At 45.5% G+C, this 22349-nt stretch overlaps 1 protein-coding gene across 1 annotated transcript in view; it reads right to left on the bottom strand.

Moving 5' to 3' along the window:
- The window catches only part of LOC144119402 (sodium- and chloride-dependent glycine transporter 2-like), a 176822-nt gene that overhangs the window by 39733 nt on the left and 114740 nt on the right, over positions 1-22349 (bottom strand). The window contains exon 2 of the mRNA XM_077652027.1: positions 884-984. Within this exon, the coding sequence (XP_077508153.1) occupies positions 884-984 (101 nt within the window). The remainder of the gene's footprint in view (positions 1-883; positions 985-22349) is intronic.

Genomic DNA, 22349 nt, shown 5'->3' with positions numbered 1-22349 from the left:
CCTTGAGTTGGCAATGTTGGGTAGCCAGAGAGTGTGGCTGGATGCCTGTTATAAACTAGTGGATTAGCTTGGGCAGGAAATATTGGATAGCCGGTGAGTTGGGCAGTCTGCCTGTGATAGATATACGCCAAGAGGAATCTTGGATGGCTAATATTAAATAGCCAAGGAATGCCATTGAAGTCAATTATTAACCTTGTAAGCAATTTATGGCTGCTGATTGGAAACCCAATGTGATGCATTGACACAAACACTGGATCGGCTGGCGCCCCAGTCAGATGCAATTATAGGCCTCTATTGAAGCCACTTTTCCCCGCTATTCGGCCAGTGCCAGGCCATTATCGGCGTTCTGCTCCGGTCATCATCAACCGCGCCATATGGCCAACTGTATCCGATGCCACATATAGACCTCTCCCCTCGAACTCAAGTGAACTCTGTCTTCTGTCAGCTTCAGGCACCTTATTCTTGCAATCTGCGAATTTCTCAGCTCATTTAAAATATGTCACCGCCTGCTATGCTTGTTTTGCCTTCAGATCCTTTCCGTCATCCTAAAGAACCATAGCTTACCTTTACTATGGTTGGCATGCCCATCGCATTGCTGTGAACGTGCCAGCCACATTAGAGAAAACATTGAAAAGCCAGAAAAACGCTTTTAATAGCCAACTGATGATAACCATCTTATAGCGGCTGAAAATCCGCCCCAAAGCATTTCGAATTTAGTAAAGATGCTACTTGCGGTTTATCAAGAGGGCGTGAAATCGTTTTGCACACTATGATGCGTTTCACGGAGTTCAAACGTAAAAACATATCTGCAGATTTCGATACTCCCTATTCTGCGCCAAAAGCAGCTTATCGAGCTACACATTATATATCGTTCTATACTCACCCCCATGATGATGGGGCAGAATACAACCCAGCAAACTTTAAAGTAGGAGTTGGGTGGTCGGCCTAACATAAATTCCAAGTCGAATGAAAACCTCTTCAGGCCTGAAAGAGAATTAAGCAAAAAAGTTATTAGTTAAGTGACGTGGAAGCGCACTAGTTTTTTTTAATCAAGCTTAAATTACACAGAAACTACACACAAATAAACAAAACGTGCAAGCTCCATGAAGGACGAAAGTACCAGTCATTTACCTAGCTCACTTTTATGCCAAGTCTGCGTGCTTCAATTTGAACTGAAGCTTTTTTGGTGCTTTCAATTTCCACACTTTGATTTCGCGCTGTTTTCCTTTCTTATAACTTGCCACGAGATAGGAGAGAATTGGTCATTCGGTAGAAGATACCAGAGAAAGCGGTTAATTGATTTACAAATTTTAATGCCGGTCGAAGCAATTGTTCACCTAGAACTCACTGAGCACAACTGGATCGCCAAAAACCCTATTCATATCTTTTATGCAGGTGGTTACTTCTTTCGCTGCCGATACCTGCACTACTAAACTTCATGTTTAATTCTGACCAGCGACTTCTCAGCATGCTTTGGGGTTATGGCAGGAAAAAGGTGGAAACGTTAGCCAGCAATAGGCTATTTGCTGCCGAAACAGTGATGCGAATATTCACAACTGCTTTACGTTTGACCCCACTGCACATGGCGCCATTTCAACGTGTTTCCTGTGGAGTTGTGGAGACGTGGATAAACCAAACTCATAGCAACAAAATACTCTCTTATTCATTAGAATTTGGAATAGCTTGTAACTCCTAGCCAGTATGCGCAGACAGACCGAAGGCAGCAGGTTCACAGCTGGCCTGCGCGCTTTTCTAGGGTGGTCTTAAAGTCCTGAAGTTCCACATGTGCCACGAGAGATTCCGTATTAACCCAGGTTGCACATGACAGCGGGCCAATATTAGAAAGCCACTGGCAAAGCGTGGCCCTAAGTAGGCCCAGAGTTGCCAATGAGGATCTGATATTGGCTGTGCCATCACAAAAATCATGGCTATGATGGGCCATGTTAGCCAGAGTTTTCCCACTCTTTGCCAGAATTGGCTAAGCCTTTTTCGAAACCTGGCTATATTGGCCTTGGCTTTCCACCCCTTATCCAGTGTTAAAAGTATACTGGCAGGTGTTGGTGAACATTGCACCATCCATTATACTGGGTAGAAGGTTGATTTTATAATTTATTATTTATAATAGTTTATAATTTTCGAACGCTCTAAAACTCGTTTGAGCTCCTGGGCTGCGCTTGGGCGAGTTCAAGAATTTGAAGTTTTATTAATCTTTTTCTTACCGAACAATTTCGCGGTATATGTGTGGAGTTGGACAAACAATGAATATTTTCCGACTCCGCAGTCGGAGATAGAGGCATAGTTACGACGAAAAAACTCAACGAAACCGAATTAAGCTGTCAGCAGATCGCGCCGGCCAGAGGGAGCTCTCGCACAGGAGTGTGTGAATCAACTTTATTGTCCAACAGAAACGGCTTCTTCCCTGCCCCAGGTCCTCCCCCCTAGAGGAGAGGCACCCTTAGGCAGGTGGGAATCCGCTTCAGATGCTGGCCGAAATCCCTTGGATCTCGGCGGCCTCTTCAGCCAGTCGAACAGCTAGCAGCTGGTGCTCCGGGGTTGGGCTCTCGCACAGGAGAAACTAAAGGAAGAGCGTGTCGACGCCGTCGAGGAGCGGCGCGGCGACGTCTGCCACGGGCTACGCCGCTGATGAATTGTGTTCTAATGTGCTTCCCAACAATTTCCAAACGCGTTACGAAGCATTCCAAACGCATTCGCTCGCTGTGTGCTGCTGCCATCGAATTTTGTTCGGTCCGTTCGCTGATTTTGAGTTGTGCAACGACGTGACGGCGACTTCGGTGGTGGTCAGTCGAGTGTGCATATTTCGCCACAGAGGAACCGCTCTGTCGCATAAGGCCCGTTTCACATGCTGCAACTAGAATGAAAACAGTCGGCCTAGCCGGTGGCGCCACAGTGCGATGTTCGGCCAGTGCTTTCACATGCAACTCCGCAGCGAATTCGGTCAAAGGGACAGTCAAGGTTTCTTGATGTTTGCAAAGCCAATCCATGATTAAACGCGACAGAAACGCTACACGAAATGTGTTCATGATGTTATGACGAGTGTCTTTTTAGATGTGGGTCATTATTTCAATGTTCTAATTAGAATAAACAGTTTTGCTTCCACCGCGGCAACAGCTCCCACGTGACCGCACGTCGCACGCCGTCTCGGCGCTCCCCATTGGTCAGTCGCAGAGCGAACACACCGACGCTACGACTCAATACCCACCGGACGGAACTAGATCGCAAGTCGTCTGCGACTAGACCGACGGCCCTCCCCAGTCGCAGACCGACGGAGTTCGCAGTGTCGCAAGTGAAAATCGCATGCGTGTGAAACGGGCCTGAGGCCGACGACGACACCATCCAGACAGACAACTACGGGTCTGTAGAATTATATCGTTAATACTGGGAACTAGAAGCGGCTGCTACTAACCACTAAAATTCTTTTGAAAAGGCCTGGTAATTTTAGCAATTAACGAATATGCGCTGGCATGACGCAGTTGTAATTATTCGTGTAACTATATATGAATTAGCCACACCTCTGAAAAAAAAAATACTTTTTTGAGAAGTGCAGAGACAGAGCTCACGCTGTTGCCTTTGTCCGATTTTTGGGCATAATAACCCGCCTATTTGAATGAACTTTATGTTTTTTAAAGCGTTTTTGCACGATCTGCTTGCTCGAGTATCTGGAAACCAGTCCAACAGGGCTTCCTTCTAAAAAAAATCAAATGACTTTCATTTCATGATTTTTTAATGAGAAAAGCGCTTTTTTGCTTCACTCTAGAGAATTCACTGCCACACTGCGATGTGGGTGTCTGCTTAATAGAGATACTAAATCAAACGTAATAACTTAGTACAAGTGCATTCCCTAAGCCGACTTTGTGCGCAATTTTAGCAACGTCCAGAAACGAAGCAGTGGCCTCGTAATCTAGAATTATAAGTTGCGCACGCGCGAAACATTAGGCCTTCGCTTCAACATGCGGTAAGAGATTCCTACGCTTCCGTACGTCGTTCTCTGTGATCGCGCCTTCCCCTGTGTTTTACGATTTGGTTTTTCTTACTTTTCTGCACATGGTAATGTTTCAAAATGTCGTTTTTGTGCACTTTATTGTTTTGTTGCGTAATTTACATTGAGGGCTAAAGCTCTTGTAGACGTCTTTACTTATTTGCTCGCAAATTATTTTTTTTTCTTTCGAATATTATCTTTATTGACGAAAAGCATCGGAAATAGTTGCGAGCCACAGTTCAACATGATTTTGTTTCTTTTAGCTTTTTGTGTGAAATTTCCACACCAACAAAACGTAGGAGGATTCTTCAACGATCAGAGAATAAATCTACTGAAAAATGGTGTTAGACGCATAATATTTAATTTATTGTTTTATGTTTTTGTTATTTCATGATATCAATTAAGCCATCCTGAAATAACACACGGCCCCAAAGAATGCGCGAGTGTCTGAAGTCGTTTTGGCGAAGTCCATCTCGAGCTCCATATTTCTCGCTTCAAAGTTTTCGGTCGCCGGACATGATGCTTCTCCAGCGGCTTTGCAAGAATACTTTGACGCTTCCACGTTTTCCACACCCTTACCTTCAAAACTGCGTACGACTCATTCTCGGAGGATTCCAAACCTCTTTCACATGTTTCGGCCCCCTCCCCTCTCACTTTTGAAGTCTCCTATCTCCCCAAGTCATCTCCTGGACGTGCCCTTTTCAAGGCAGCGCGCTACCTCCCCCCCCCCCCCCTCCGAAGCGCTTTTTTTTTCTTACTTTCTCCTAGCTGTTTCTCCCATGCGCAGGTACGCGCTGCGCCGCTCGTTGCTGCCACCCCCCCCCCCCCCCCAAGATTTTCTTTTCTCTACCTTTCAGCTCGAAACTTTTTTTTGGGACCACAAAAGCTGTGTAAAATAAAATGACTCCCCACATTGCTGCCCCTCCCCCCATCACCGTCTTCTCCCCTGCCGTTCGTCACAGCGCGATGCATCACCACGACACATTCTTGAACGGACGAGCCTTGGCTTGCCTCGCACGGCGGCGCCCAACCGCACAACCAACGCGACGAAAGAGCATGCACACTCGAGTTGGCTCCGTTCGTAGTCTGCGCAAGCGAAAACCTACATCCGATACTATATGAGAGCTCCGACGCGGTTCACTACTCTGGCCTGCAATGCCTTACCTGTAAGTACTACAAATATTTTATCTTGAGATACGTTCGGAAATCATTGTGATTTTGGGAGTAAGTGCTGCTCTGACTACATGCGGCTTTATTTTTTCCGGCAGGAAGAGAGAACGAGACAAAGCACGAGGACGACTTCTATGTATCTACTTCATTGCCAAATGTCTGGCTTGACGTCGTGCGCAGTGCAGATCTGCCCGAATGGTAAGAATTTTATTTTTCGTCTTTTGTGCAATGAATTCATCAAACATTCACTACTTTGTCGAACAGCGGGTTTGAATTCTTCTGACCTTTCATCCAATTCATTCAGGAATACGTGTGTCATGTACAGCTTATGCAGGATAGAAATCGGAACTGTTTTGTGTTCCACTACAGACCAGTCGGTAAGGTTATGTGCTCGAGGGGATGCTTGTAGCGCGACAAAAAAAAAAACACACAAGAGACAGAGACGAACGGGACAAGCGCCTTCTTCTTTCATCTCCTCTTCTTCATGTCAAGATACGGTGTTAATCACCCACATCGCTTGGACTACTTGCAAGGCAAGACGACTGGCCTATTGCATAAGAAAAGGGCTGGTGCCGGTAGAGTTGGCTGCCTGGTTTGGGAGTGTACTGCCTTCTGTGCGTCATGTGAAGCGCCTGTGCAGAATCCTGCGGTCTGAGTTGTGGAGACAGGTGAGGCTGTACTACGACCTTCTACGCGTTGCCTGCTACTCCAGGTTCCCGGAAAATATGGCTGAAGCCAAGCTACGTTCATCTAGGAAGCTTGCCGGCCAGGCGACGGAATTCTGGTGGAGGTGCATTTTGTTGCACCTAACCAAATTACCCAGGAATCCTGTGCAGAAGGCAGGGCTGAGGACACTTGACGGAGTACACCTCACGGACCAGGTGAAAAGTTTAATCGAAAAGGGACCCAAGTACAGTAAAGAACCAAGAACCAGCGCCCCTGAGCTCCTGTCTTTGAACAGGCGCTTAGCTTCCAGAGCAGAATCCGAGGACCAAGAACGATGCCTTCTCGACGGTGTGGATAGCCTCTCTAGAACTGTTTCGAAGAACGCGGTGCGGCGTAAGGACTCGGTGCGCGATGTTGTGGCCTATTTCAAAGACAATTCCCTTCGAATCCTGCAGAGTGACAAGGAAGGAGGTTTCGTAGTGCTCACAGCGGGGATGTACAACGAAAAAGCCATGTGTGCCGTCAAGAAGAACTTCATTACCACGAAACGTAAGCCTGCTAAGGTAAAGAGCGCAGCTGTTTCCCTGTGCACCAAATTTGAGCTGAATAAGCTTGCAAAAAGCATAGCAGGTTGCAATGAGAATAGCCTAAAAATATTTTTCACTGCTAAGACCCATAAACCGGGAATACCTTTCAGGAGTATCGTGAGTGAACGACACACTTGGCAGCAAATGCTGAGCCAGTACCTCCTCAGAAACTTGAATCCTCTCTGTGTCAAAGATCCTTTTGAGACCAGGAATTCGCATGTCATAGCTAGTTTTCTACAAGACAACCGGTCAATTGGCAGCATGTTCTCCATAGACGTTGAAGACCTTTATTATTCTGTTCCCCACGAAGAATTGTTTACCTCCGTTCAGAACTGCATTGAAGAAAATGGTGTGATAGCATTTCAAAATTCAGCTGGCATTAATGTTGGAAACTTCATGTCACTTCTTGAATTTTATCTGGGTGCAACGGTGGTTAATTTCGAAGGCAGAGCGTATGTGGAAAAGAGTGGCATATGTATTGGTTCATGTGTGGCGCCTGTGTTGTGCAAGATTTTTCTCTCTTCCATTGACCGCGATTTAGACCAAGTTTTAGACAAGAAAAAAGTAATTAAAGTTTTTAGGTACGTTGACGATTTTTTAGTGTTTTTAGAAAAACTAGAAACTGTGACCTACCACGAGACTGTGGTGGAAATTTTATCTGCTTTTAAAAAGTTTGGAAGGGGGCTTAACTTCACTCATGAGGTTGCCATAGACAACAAGTTGCAGTTTTTAGATCTACAGATTTCTGTGAATGATGTGCATGCTTGCTGGGGCTATAAGCCTCGTGCCCTCAAGGAAATAATGCCGTTTGACTCAGCCCAGTCCAAGACAGTAAAAAGAGCCGTTGCAACCATGTGTATTCAAGAAGCCATCAACAAGTCTTGTATTCATGCTGTCCAGGAAAGTTTTGATGACCAAGTTTCTAGGCTGCTATCGGCAGGCTTTCCTTTGTCCCCTGTTGGTTATGGTCGCAGAAACATTGCTGCAAAGGAACAAGAAGGTTAGAAGAGGAAAGGTGAATAACGTAAGGCCACAGGTGATACCGTATTTGCATCGCGTGGCCCACAACATGAAAAAAGTGGCAAATAAATACAAAATTCCTGTGGTTTTCTCAGCGCCCTGCAAGCTCAAAAGCCTTTGTCCTAAGGTGAATGAGGAAAAAGCAAAAAGGGATTGCGAAACGAGGCATAAACACCGATATGTTGATTGCAAGGTGGGAATTGTCTATCAGATTCCACTTTCATGTGGAAAAGTGTACGTTGGCCAGTCTGGACGATGCCTGAACAAGCGCCTGCGCGAGCATGAAAAATGCCTCGAAAATGGGAGCGGAACAAATATGGTAGTTCACTGCAAGTCATGCAAATGCTCACCATTTTTAAACAGAACAGAGGTCATTGGCAGAAGCAAAGATGCGCTTACGCGTGAGCTAATTGAGGCGTTCCATATCAAAAAGAAAGGGTCGGAATGCGTCAGCAGCCCTTCGGTGACGATGTTTTCTAAGGAGTACAGGTTTTTAGATAAACTGATTTGATTCAAGCGTGACATTTGCGTGTCATTCGCATGTGGGATCGGGTGATTATGTTCTTGAAGAAGAAGGGGAAATGTATAAATGTTGCGATCGTGTTTTTGAATAAAACCAGTTGAGAGTAGGCGCTTGTCCCGTTCGTCTGTCTCTTGTGTGTTTTTTTTTGTCGCGCTACAAGCATCCCCTCGAGCAATATGAACCAACTCGCCCAGCAAAATGTTTTATTGAAGGTTATGTGTACTACTTCTGCGCTCTTTCTCTGTAGTTAACACACTTGCAGGTGCAATGGAAAATCCACAATTTAAAGAAAAAGCTTTTGCCAAGTTATCTCTCCATGAAAAAAAGACATTACTCTGGACCGTCAGACGGGTGTTTTTACATTGTAGGCCAACACTGGTATATATTCAAGTTGCCTGCTTTTAATTAACTAGTTGGAAGTTGCGCTCTGTTCTTGTCGTATGTGTTACTTTGTTGTGTCCTGTGTTCTTTGCGCAAGTACATTCTTTGTGAGAAATGAACCAACTCGCCGAGACAAGAGTGTTAATTCTACATATTTCTCCTACATTGGGCTCTTTTCAGTCTGCTCCGAAGATTCTTGACCCAGCAATCACGTGCGTCAATTTAAACGCCAGCACCGTCTGCCAAGCAAGGTATCTAACCTTTTGCATCCAAAAAAAGCAGGCGCCCCCGGAGGTGCGACGCGTATTTGGACTGAAGGAGCCGTCATGGGGTCATGTGAGATGCATCTGCAAGATTATGAAATCGGAATACTGGAATCAGGCTAGGTTGCTGGAAGATTGTCTCAAGGTACTTGTGAAGGAGAGCCCTGAACCATCAGGGCAAGCTCGTTGCCTCGCCAAGTACAAGACGTTGGCTGCTAATTCTACAGATTTCCAGTGGCACCATGTAGTCTCAAACCTGCCTCATAAGGAAAAAAGTCAGCGAGAAGCGGCAGGCGCAGTCTACGTTCTGGGGGACGTGCCACTACCCGACAGCGTCAGAACTCTGCAAAAAGGCCCTAAATTCAGCTATGGACCACATACAAACCGACCACAACTTCTAGAACTTGTGAGGAACGTAGCCACCGGGGCCTCTGTAACCAACAAAGTGAGAATGATTGGTGATGGCGTCGACTGCCTCGTGCGGAACGCTGATGCCTGACCAAGAAGAAGGCCTCCCATTTTGAAGACGACAAAGGCGATTCAGCGTAGCGGTGCCACCGTACTATAGGCTGACAAGGAAGGGGGTTTGTCGTGATGCCTGAATCGCTTTTCAAAGACAAAGCGCAAGCAGCATCAAGCAAGAATTTTAAGCAACTAAAGTTTCAACCGAAGAAACAGAAATCCACTGCTGTGCAGATGCTACAGGCACTCTCCCTCGACAGTATGGAAAGAGAAGTAGAAAACTCAAAGAAAAACTTACTGGAAGTATTATTTTCGGGAAAACCCATAAACCTGATTGCCCCCTAAGGACCATTGTTTCTGAAAGAGGGACCTGGCAGGCTACAGTCAGCAAGTATCTACAGCAACAACTCAAGCGCCTGACCCTCGAGGGTCCTTTTCTAGCAAAAAGTTCCACAGAGGCCATCACTGCTTTTCAAGACCTTAACTCTGCCACCTCAGCGTTTTCCATAGATGTCGAGGATCTATATTACTCCGTTCCACATGAAAACCTTCTAGAAACGGTTCGGGAGAAGATTCCCAGCACACATGAGATAAGTTTTCAAAATTCCACTGGAATCAGTACGGACAACTTCATCATCTTGCTGGAATTCTACCTGCAATCGACAGCCATATCCTTCGAAGATAAATTTTATGTGCAGAAAGATGGCATTTGCATAGGATCTGCAGTGGCACCGGTGCTCTGTGACATATACCTATCTGCCGTGGACAAACGTATCCAGAAAAGCCTGAGAGGGACGGCCGTACTCAAAATTATGAGGTATGTGGACGATTACCTGGTCATACTGAACGCTCCGTCAGAAGGCAGTATTGAAGGTTTGGTGCCAGAGATTTTTAATCTGTTCCCCATTGAGTCTAGAGGCTTGAAGTTCACCTGGGAATTCCCTCAAGGAAACTGTATACAGTTTTTAGATCTGCAGATCAACTTTGGTAAACCTGATTGCAATCTGTGTTACAAGTACAACCCACGTGCGGAAAAACTCTGCTTCCTTATGAAAGCGCCCATTCTAAATTGATAAAACGTGGGATTGTAGGAACACTTCTTCAAGCAACGCTCAACAAAGGCTGCCCTCACTTTATGGAAGACAGTTTCGGAAACCAAATTGCCCGTCTCGAGAAAGCAGGGTACCCCACTGACGTCATCAGCAGTGTCACAGTCAGTCTTCTACAGAAGGTAAAAGAAGGCAATAAGAAGACTTCGAGCCCCCCAATCCCTAGACAGAGCATGAAGGTCGTACCATATATCCATAGAATTTCCCACAACTTGAAGATGATAGCCCGTAGATATGACGTAAATGTTCTTTTTTCCGCCCCCAGTAAGCTTTCCAGTATTTGTACTGTCCTGTAAGAAGCGAGAGTCATGTGAAAAGAAGCACGATAATCATTACGTCCAATGCGCCACCAACGTCGTGTATCGAATTCCGTTAACCTGTGGTTGCGTATATATCGGACAAACAGGAAAGTGGGTCAACGAGAGACTGCGGGAGCACGAGAGAACAATAAAAAACAATGAAAGACGCAGCCTACCAGAGCATACTGTGGATCATGGATGCAAGCCCATCTTTACCTAAACCACGATTCTGGCCCATGCTAAGACTAAACTTCGGAGAGAAATAATTGAGGCTTTTCTTATTGCTAACACTGGTGACGAATGCGTTAGTGCTGCTTCAGTTGTTCTGCTCGACAAAGAGATCACATTCTAAGATGGACATGTGTAAATTAGATGTCCTCTAGGTTGCTTTACGTCGGTGGAACTCGGTGCTGTTATCTCTGTGACTTAATGTTTTAGCGTATCACACTCGCTTTATTGACACTGCTTTTGCAATGAGGATAGTTTACCCATTTTCAGGTATCACCTTCATGTTTGACTGCTTTTGTTATGGCATTTTTGACACTGCTTTGCTAAGATATGTCATATTCCCCGCGTTCATTGTTCACCTCATGAATCTTCAGTTTCTCTTTTTTAGTTTTAAGTTTTGCTCGTTATGTTTGGAGTATAATATCAGTTGGACAGAATGATATCTGGTTGTACCCTTGGCGGCGGCATGCTGGTATGAACTGCGCACGCGGCTTATCTTTCTTTTGGTTTTGTAATCTTTCTGTTGGCCAACACTGGTATATATTCAAGTTGCCTGCTCTTAATAAACTAGTTGGAAGTTGCGCTCTGTTCTTGTCGTATGTGTTACTTTGTTGTGTCCTGTGTTCTTTGCGCAAGTACATTCTTTGTTGGGGTGTTTTGTGTGGTTTTTAAGTCTGTTTCGAATGTGTATTACATGCATTGGAAGCGACTAAGATAAACTGCTGGATTTAAAAAAAGGTGTTCTGAGCTTTTTCGTCCAGCGTATTTATTTTTAACCCCATCCAAGCAAACAAGCTTTGTTCAAAACTGCTGTTTTGACGTCTATATGAAGGAGATGCTTCAAGCTGTGCATCTTTACCTGAATAAAAAATGCGCTCTGAATTTAGAGATACGTAGTTATGATAATAAAACAAAATAAAACATTTCTTCTTTTCAATATTACATTACTTTGTTTTTTTCACATTGAATATTTAGTGGAGATGCGAAACGGCGCAATTCACTAAAAATCAAAATTTGAAATAGGGCAAATTGAAATTCACTTTGTGCGAAAAATGCGGTGCTAGTTGTTACAAATTATCCTGTAAAATGTGTGTCGAGTGTTTTCACGCCGACTGTGCCTCACAAAATTCAGTGTTATTTATTCATTTCCGTTTTTGTCCTCTGACAGCCATATTTAGATTCATCATGACATCATGGCTCTCTTTGCAGGCTCGACGCATTGTGAGGTGATCGTGCAAGAGATGGACAAGGAATTTGAGTGCAGTGGAAAAGTATTTTTGCAAGAGGAGTGCAACGATTACTTCAGATATGACTGATCGGTTCAGAGGACAGCTTCATTAAGCACTTTATGGATCTCTTAGCCGTGCTACAGCACATTGCCGAGCTGTGTTGTCTAACCTGAATCATCGGCACGCAGCAAACAAGAAAATAAATGTGTCCCACCCCAAGTTCTGCCCAGCACCAGACCACAAGTTCTGCCCAGGGCCCCACCACAAGCACGGCACCCTACTCATGGTCTGACCCTGCCTGAGCCCTGCCTATAGGCACACCACCTCAAGCGCCTAACAGCTGCTTTTATTGAAGATCTTTTTTTTAATACTTTTGGTTGACTCTTTTCTTGCTTACCTTCCTGCGGGCTGGTAGGTGGAATAGTACCATGTTTTGAAAAGTAACCAGGGTGCAAGGTTTGCATCTTCGTTGTATAGGGCAGCCCTTCCCTAAAGACGAGTGTTGGATTGTGAGGCATCCTAGGGTTCTTACCCTACACATATTTGTCACTCTAAGCAAGAAGCCAGGCATACAGCTTGGTTACATTCAAATCAAATCAAAAAATTTTTATTTTCAACATTGATACAATGTTGATGGCTTCCGTGACAAAAAGCTGTGAGGACAGCTTGACTAGGTCAGGGAACCATTTTGGCAGCAGCGACTTCATATGCACTTCAATAATTCAAATACAAATGAAATGTGCAACAGACTACATACATTGTCCTACTTACTGAGTACAATAGTTAAAATGCAAGTGAATATTGTAATGGAATACACGGACTTCATTCATCAACTTAACTACGCCACAAAAGAACAATGTGCACTACAATCAAACTACGCAACAAACGAATAAAAATTAGTACCATAAAGAGTTTGACATGTGAGATCCCGATGAGAAGGCAAACACACACACACACTCACTCTGTATGACCAATTTCACAATTACCACTCAAAATCATAACACAGTCTTAGAAAATTGCCCAGAAACAAACATGCTGCGCAATGCGGTGCGCGTTAGGGCAATGGAACCAGAAAATTGCGTTTTAATCTTGTTTAATAGAAATGGTACGTTGTACGTTAATGTTTGCAGAAGATAATTAGTGCGTGGCCGCGGTACAAACCATTCCTCAGACGACCTGGTTCGATATGTGCGAGTTTGCAAAGTAAGAGTACACAGCTCCTTCAGGAACTGCTGGTAAGATACACTAGAGAAGTACAGCAGGTATAGTAGACGGTAATCGTAAATCTGTTGTATACTGACCAACTTGAACTGAGTAAAGAGGTCATGAGTGTTGTGAAAGTATGAAACATTAGCGATGCAACGAACAGCTTTCTTTTCGAGCCTATGTCGTACAGTTATGTTTTTTTTAGTAGTCGTGGCCCAAATTAACGTGCAGTAGTTAATGTGGGACCGAAAGACGGAGTGAAAAACTTGAAGTTTAATGTTAGTTGGAAAAATATCTCGAGATCGACGTATTAAGCCAACAGCGGAAGAGAGTTTTTTCACCAGTTGCTGTATATGCGCATCCCAAGTCATACGGTGCGATAGTACCACTCCTAAAACCTTGTGCTCTTTGACTATATCGATTGTAGAGCTGCCAAAGCGGAGCTCGCCAATCAAACTTACTGGTTTGTTTTTTGAAGCAAACAGAATGGCTTTTGATTTTTTAGGATTTATTCTTAAACAGTTTTTGCTCGACCAATCAAGCAATTTGCAGAGAGTTTCATTAGCGGTATGCAGTAGGTGTGAACTATTATCTGATGTGAAAAACAAGCTGGTATCATCAGCGTACAAAACAAACTTGACATGCTTATCAATACGAACCACATCGTTAACATAGATATTGAACAAAAACGGTCCCAAAACGCTGCCTTGAGGGACGCCGCATGGTATTTCTTTAAAGGACGACAGACTGCCATCGATAACTACAGATTGCATGCGTGTTGCAAGGTACGACTTTAATAGTGAGTGGGGTACGCCCCGAATGCCATAGTGATACAGTTTATTAAGGAGAACAGTATGGTTGAGGCAGTCGAAAGCTTTGCTATAATCTACAAACACCCCAAGCGTAAGTTTATTCGCATCCATGTTTTTGAGTATCAATTCCTTTTGAATCAAAAGGGCGGACTCGGTAGAGCACCCTTTTCTGAACCCATGCTGACATTCAGAAAGAAGTTTATGCTTGGTGAAAAAGGGGTCGAGACGAGACCGAATAACTTTTTCAAGACCTTTTGAAAACACTGGGAGAACTGACACTGGTCGGTAGTTGGCAGCGTCATTTTTGTCGCCGCCTTTATATATAACAAACTTTTGCGCGTTTCATGTTTAGTGGAAAAAAAACCAGTCTCCAAAGCAAGGTTATAAATGTTTACGAGGGCTGGACAGATGACGTCGAGGACGTATTTGACCGGTCGGACCTGGATATTATCTATGTCAAGGCTTTTACTGTTCTTTAGTGACGTAAATATGTTGTAAACCTCAGCTGTATTAGTTGGCACCATAAAAACAGTGTTCAAGAGGTTGTCGTCAAGGACGCAAGACGTTACAGAAGGAGCAGCATTGTTAGTCATGGCAGTTATGTAGTGGGTGTTGAAATGCTCTGCTAGAGCACCCTCAGTAAGCAGTTGACCTTGGACAGTCATCTGAAACTGATTAGGCGCAGCTGTACGCAGGCCGAGTGCGTCGTTCACAATCTTCCAGATTCGATCAGGACGAGATGTCGAGGCATCCTGAATCAGCTGCTGAAAGTACTGCACTTTGGCTTTCCTTAGTTCTGATGTGATTCGATTGCGTAGTTTCTTGAACTCTGCTAATATGGAAGGCTTACGCGTTTTTAAGAACAGGGCGAAAAGCTTATTTTTATCTTCAATCATTTTTACCTGCTCGATGCCGATCCAAGGTTTTCTTATCGATCGACGCTGCCTAACAGATTTAAGTTTGAAGCATGCCTTGTAATGGGCAGAAAAAATAGTCATAAAAGTGTCGTATGCTTTATCTGCAGTACTTTCTGCAAAAACCTCAGACCAGTCAGTGCTAATAATTTTATTCCTAAAATTATCGATACTGGTGTCATTTATAGATTGAAAAATGAACTTTGAACGAGAAGGTTTGCGACGCACAGCGACGTCTGAATAAGCCATAAAAACAGGACAATGATCACTGAGGCTGCAATTGACGGTTCCGGCTGCGGTTACTAGTGTGTTGCTGTTCGTAATCAATAGGTCCAAAACCGATGAAGTTGTTGATGTGACAAGCGTTGGTGTTTTAATGACGTTTTGAAACCCACAGGCTGCAAGTTTGTTGTTCAGTTCAGTAGAAGAGGTATTACCTGCAGTAACATTAATATTAAAATCTCCACCAAGAACTAGCCGCAATCGTTCGAAGGATGCATATTCGAGTAGGTTATCCACAAAGTCCATGAATCTTTTAACATCGCCTGAAGGAGGTCGGTATACAACAGCGAAAAGAGTGCTCTCTTGTTGCAAACAAAGTGCTTCATAATGTTTGGTGATATCGGTAAACTGGGACACCTTCTCACTTGATAAACTGTCAGAAATGTACATGCCAACGCCGCCACCACGCATGTCGGTTCGATTGATAAAAAAATTATTATAACCGGGTAACAAAGGCGCACAGTTGCTCGTTGTGCACCAAGTTTCAGTTAGCATGATAACATTAAATCGGAAAGAAAACTGATCAATGAAAAGAGCAAATTCATCGTGTTTTTTTGCCAGAGAACGGATGTTAAGGTGAATAAAGGATACTGTGCATTTTGCAGATGAGCACAGTTTAGCTGTTCTAGGTTCAACAAACTGCTGGTATAAGACATCAGAAAGACTGAACATTTTATGGTAGCTGCAATTCGCACCGCTTCATTAACAAAACCATTCAGGAGATCTTAGTAAGGTCGTCCACAGACTCAATGTGAACAACATCGCTACCCTCAGTTTTCCGTGCCAATATTTTGCCATTGCGTGTCCACACGAACCGCCATTCACATGCTTTCTTACGTGCAATGGCCGATGACAGCAGCTTTTTTAGGCTTGGACACAAGTGTTCGTTGACGAACACTGGATGGCTGCTTGCAGAGCTATCTGTACCGTCAGCACTGCTGTCAAACAATCCTAGACTTTCATTAGTGATGCGCTTCTTCCTTGATTTTTCTAGAACTTGGTCACGTTTCCGGCGACTTCTGAACTGCACAGCAATATTGCTCGCAGCGAACTTTTTTGTTTCTTGATTTTCGCTCAGCTCAACAATGTCGCTCTGTCGAGCATTCCGCGCTGACACACGATGGCAGGCCTCAATATCTAAAGGCGAGACAGGTTCGCCGACAGCAGTACCAATTTTACCAACACGCTCGACAACATCCTCCGCCTCTGTTTGAATTACACCTTTGATCTCAAGGTTGCATTTCCGAGAGTACTGGTCGTTGTGAACAAACATTTTTTCAAGATCTTTTATGCGTTTCTCATTTTCCTCACACTTCTTCCGAAGGCACTCATTTTCCTTCTTAAGCTGTTTATTTTCGGCAAGGACCTCCCCCAAGTCTTTTCTGAATTGCTCAAGATCCGTATTAATATACTCCATACTTTTGACCATTTCTCTCATCTCAGCCCTCTCCTCCCGACTGTCGCTCCGGGCGCCCTTTTCAGATGAATTAGGGCCCTTTCCCATTCTAGACAGGGCCTCCTGATAGAAGAGCTACCACAACAAGAATCTACAAACAATTTCAAAGAAGTCAATGTAACGGCAATGCAACAACACTTCAGCAGCAGCAACGACGCCCTTACTAAAAAAAAAAGAAAACAGACAGACTGCAACTAACCTGCGTAGTTGACAAGGCAACTGTCAAAGTGGTGCCTTCAGGCGTCGTCGGTGCTGCCAAATGGCGCGTCCAGGGATAGCACAGAGTTTATATAGGCGAGCGGTGACGTCACAGTCCCTCGTGGTACCCAGCAGACGAGGTAGATATCAGGGTTATCGGTGATGACCGTGCAGCGTTGGCCCGTCGGTCCAGATGTGTGCCACACGTGGAGGGGCGTGGAAATACAGAAGTGCTGCGCCAAGAACCTGCGTAGTCGACAAGGCAACTGTCAAAGTGGTGCCTTCAGGCGTCGTCGGTGCTGCCAAATGGCGCGTCCAGGGATAGCACAGAGTTTATATAGGCGAGCGGTGACGTCACAGTCCCTCGTGGTACCCAGCAGACGAGGTAGATATCAGGGTTATCGGTGATGACCGTGCAGCGTTGGCCCGTCGGTCCAGATGTGTGCCACACGTGGAGGGGCGTGGAAATACAGAAGTGCTGCGCCAAGAACCTGCGTAGTCGACAAGGCAACTGTCAAAGTGGTGCCTTCAGGTCCTTCAGGTCCTTCAGGCTGCTGGTCAGTAACCAGCAGCCGGGTTTGTATGTGCCGGTGTTCGAAAGCTTGATACTATTGCTCGAAAACTGGATGCCATGGTTCGAAAGCTGGATACCATTATTCGAAAGCTGGGTACCAATGTTTGAAAGTTGGATGCCAGTCCGAGACCTTTACTTGCCTATGTTGCAGAAAGCTGGATGCCAGTCCGAGACCTTTACTTGCCTATGTTGCAGAAAGCTGGATGTCATTGTTCGAAAGCCGGATGTCATTGTTCGACGGCTGGATACCAATGTTAGAAGGCTGGATGCAAATGTTCGAAACCTAGATGCCGATGTTCGAAAGCTGGATGCCAATCTGATACCTTTATTGGCCCATGTCGCAGAACGAACGCCAGGCCTACGTTGACCCTAAATTGGCATGAAAGTTGAGCCAATGTGTCAAAATGGTAGCGCGCCGCGTAAATGGCAGTGAAGGACCGATGTTCGTGCCAATTTTTGCCAATGATAGCCCAACGTTCGACCAATGCTGTTTTGCTGCCTGCAAAGGGGCTCCTGGTTAATGCAGACGATGTGGGGTTCTTTAACACGCGCTGGCCTAAAATAGCACACGGGCTCTTTTTTGTATTTCGGCCCATCCAAATACCGCCGCCGCGGCGGGAATCGTCTCCGTGACCTTGGAACGCCAAAGCCATTAAACCATTAGGCGGGGCCGATCTGCTCACGCGCTGTGGTTATAGGCGCTAGCGCTGGCGGAATATGCTACGCTGGAACCTCTATTTTGTCTTCAACCACATGTCGCCTACTCCTGTAAGCTTCCTCTGATTATATAATTCGATCATGGGCCATTTCATAACCAAGTGAGAGTGTGAAATTGAAAACCGCTGGAATTTAGGAGGGTCAGCGCGAATAGTTGCATAACTGACAACAGCCCGGTTGAGCACCCGGATGAAAGCTGGATGGGCACTGATGACTGCCCGGTTAGTTCTGTGTGCTTGCTTCCGGTGTGATCGAAGGACGATAAACAAACTCTAGCGCTGCACACAATGACGCAGAACGAAGGCTTCCAAGAACTTTTATTTGCAGAAAACACATTTTTACTCATCGTGTAAATAGTTTTTACATTACTTCTCCCCCTATCCTCTCTTCCTGTACCTTCACCTCTTTCATTTCATTTCTCCATTCTGCCTGCTATCTTTATTTACGCTGCCCCAGCTCAGGTGCTTCAGTATCGATGGCAGATTCCGGGGCTAGCAAAAATCTTTTCCTTCCTTTTTACTACTATTTTTAATAAAACCACTACCACCACTCTAGAACTCTGGCATGGTCAACAAATGAGAACCGAATTAATGCCTCAGATACCTCATCTTTTATCACAAAGGAATTTAAAAGCAGTACTTACACGTGTGCACCCTGATCTAAGTATTTTATCAGCTTCTATTGTCTCTGCTTTTTTCTTTGCCTCGTCCTATCACAATACATTTCTCAAGGAAAGGCTCACAATTCTTTCACTCAAACGAAGGAACGTGCTCTGCAAGTGACCCTCTTCGCCCATTGCTAATGTTACGGTGGTGTTTCGTATGCTGGTCATTTAACATCTCCCAGTCCGGTCGATATACTGATTAGATAAGTAAGGAAATTTGATACACGACAGCTTCATTGCGAGTGACGTCCAGTTACTTACGTTTCACTGTTCATCTACACACGTCGGTACGAGTTTTTCCTACCTTGCAAAAAGAGCAAGGTTTCCTCGGGCTGAGAACAAGACTTGCTTTCGCCTGCCATCCCATTCTTTTGTATTGTGGGAAATGTCTTGAACGGAAGGTGGAACAACAAAGCCGTTCCTTTCACCAAGCAACAGATGGGAATTGCTTTTTTTAGGCGTCGGTAACAATAACAAAAGGCATTTTATACACTATGTACAGGATATTTGTACAGAACAAGATCGGCACGCGGGCAGGGAGCTACAGAATTCAATTCAATTCATTTTCATTCCATGGAAAGGGGGAGCTGAGGCAAAAGGCTGACTTGCCTGAAGAAGACCTGGGCACCCATATACAAAAGTATCAGTGCTGCAGACCGCCGAATATGAGCATTAATAAGCCTCATCGAATGCTGTTCAAAGCTTCCAATCATAACGTGTGTACACGATTTCTCTAAAGCATTTTGAAAACACACGTCGACAACAGCTTGTTTTACTAGTGCCGAGTGCACTCAGCGATATAGGACAGGTTCGTTATTTCACGGCTGGTGGGCACAACAAATGCAAATATGGAAAGTCTAGAATCCCGAAGAGTCGTTTATAAGCGGTTAACTGGTTAAAACAAGTCGGGAAAACATTTTCCGTGATGTCTAAAATGCTCAAAGCTTCTGGCTATAGTGAGCCGGAGTTGGCGTTAAGGGAGGTTAAAAATGAACAAGAAAACTAAAGGCTGTCACTTCATCCGTGTCATCTAGGTGACTAAGAAAAGCCTTGTTAAGTTTAGCTTGAGATAGGTTCCTTAGAATCAGGGTTACGCATGACCCGTTGCATATCCTTTGTTTGCAATCCCTTGTTTCTAATAACAATGTATCGCATTTCAGTGAATGAAAGTTGACTGAAGATAAAGCATCAAAAGGTCTAAAAGCTGCTCGCTGATACACATGCCGAATTCTAGAAAGCAACATGCCCGACCTCTTCAATGCACTCCTTTACACCGCACCCTACGTTGTTACTCGGCAAGGAGTAATAGAGCTCCTATACATCCACTGCAAATGCGCAGCAATTGTCACCAGACAGGATTCGAACATGGCTGGTGGGGTTTTATTGGGGAGATAAATAGTTTCTCCCCGCTTAATCGCGGCTGACACAGTTCAAAACCTCCAGACCCAACCCCGCGTACTCTACCGAGCGCTCGCCGACCACGGCGGGCCTTGCTCTGAGGGAACGACACATTGGCTGACACAAACAGGCATTTATTGCTACAACAGCAATAACACCAGCTAGCAACAACATATGCTCATGAATCTAGGTCGTCCGACTCACCAGCAAGGTTGCGAGCTAATCTTCGCCCACGCTTGCGCACGGGATACTCCGGAGGCCGAATGGGACGAGATACGGCAGCGAGTCTCCCCGTCGCTTCCTCGCCCCGCTGGCGAAGGGCGGAGCCGCGATCGACACGTCCGCTCGCGCCGACGATCCCAGCCGAAGCGCTTATTGCCCTCTGCCGCGCGTGGGCTTCAAGCAGTCTCTCGCGCTGCGACGCTGCCGCCCTCTCTTGCTAGTTGATGTAACTGACAAAGGAATGTGTTCCTCCTCTAAGCGAGGCTGCTGCTGCACGGTGCCTCTCGGGAAAGCAAACACAGGGGACGGCAGGGCAGGTCCCCACAGGTTTAAAACTTCCCAAGAATTTTTAACAATCAGTTTGTCGTCTATCCGCAAAAAGTTCAGCTGGCCATGTAAGTGCACGGTAACACCTCTTTGTCATGTATCATTTTAATACACAATTGCTCTGAACGGTGGTTCCGGTTTATGCGTCTTCTAAAACACGTTTAAGAGCCTTGTCTTCAGACACGAATTTGTTTTGTAATCTTCCTCTGATTAAATTCTTTCTAGCTGGCTTCTTTAATTTAGCTGTTACATTTGACACAGCTATTTCTCCATGATTAAAAAAGAAGTCGAACGTGTGTGACAGAGACAAAGATGACCAAGCGCTTCAGCAGCATCTCTATCGCCGTGAGTATCGGTGTTTCACCTGGATAATATATGACTGTTTTCGCCGCTGCTCCCGTCGTCCCAGTTCCTTTAAGTAAACCCGCCTTACATTTGATAGAAGCTCCGGGTAACAGCCCTGGAACTCCGCATCCGTGCTCTCAAGACCCCTCCTATGCCGGAAGACGTTCAACATCAGGCCGTCCAAGAGGGCCCCATCTTTTGTATGCGCCGGCTACCTTCGCCAAGGGGACACGGTCATCTTCAGCGGGACCGATGAGCAGAGTGTCGAAGATTGGCTCGCGTCTTGCGAACGAGTGAGCCGCTAAATGCAAATGGGACAATGTTACAAAACTAAACAACGTGATATTTTATCTCACTGGAGTTGCTAACATGTGGCATCGGAAACACGATGTGGACACCCGAACTTGGCCTGCCTTGAATACAAACTTGTCCGAAGTATTTGGCTGTCCGGCTGTTAGCGAACACCGTGCCCAAAAACACTTGCACGAACGGTCCCAGCAGTTCAGCGAAAGCTTAAGAAGCTACATCGAAGAAGTCCTTGACTTATGCAAGCGCGTAAACCTCCATATGTCGGAAGCTAACATCTTGAGGGGTATCGACGACGACGCCTTTCAGATGCTGATAGCGCGCGACTTGCATGCCATTGCTGAAGTCGTCACCCTCTGCCGAACTTTCGAGGAGCTGAGCCAGCAGTGGGCAAGCAGAGGGCCACCACCTGTCACCGCTCTGCTGATATAAGCCGACTTCGTCGCCAGGCCTCGGCCGCCGACATATCTTTCAACCCCCGTACCTCTGCGAGTTCCGGCACCTTACTTTCGACCGGCTCCCCAAGTCAGTAATGCCTGGCGTACTGCCGACAACCGGCCTATTTGCAATATTTGCAGATTGCCAGGCCATGTGGCATTGCTTTGCCTTCGTCGTCAGGAAGCCTCAGCACCCTCTCTTCAAGCGCCCGCGTACTGGCTTTCTTCTAATCAGTACTGGCTTTCTTCTAGTCACCGTCCAGCACTCGAGTCATCATAAAGGACTTGCTCAATACGATCGAGTTCGTCGTGCTGCCTTATTGTTTTCATCATATTTTTCTCGGCTGGGATTTTCTGTAGTGCCATCACGATATCATCGACCGTGCTTGAGCTGAATTCGGCTTCTCTGCTCTGCCAAATCCTTTGCAGGACGCTACTCCAGCTGTTTCCTCTGTTAAAGCCCTCGGCGCCGAAGACAAAGACCTTCCATGCTCTTCCATTCTTGTCCACCTCTCTTGCGAGTCTCTTAGCGAAGACACCGTCCTCTTCACATCGGC

This window comes from Amblyomma americanum, chromosome 2 (assembly GCF_052857255.1).
Source record: "Amblyomma americanum isolate KBUSLIRL-KWMA chromosome 2, ASM5285725v1, whole genome shotgun sequence".
NCBI classification, from domain to species: Eukaryota; Metazoa; Arthropoda; class Arachnida; order Ixodida; family Ixodidae; genus Amblyomma; species Amblyomma americanum.
This window is presented reverse-complemented; position numbering and strand designations above follow the sequence as displayed.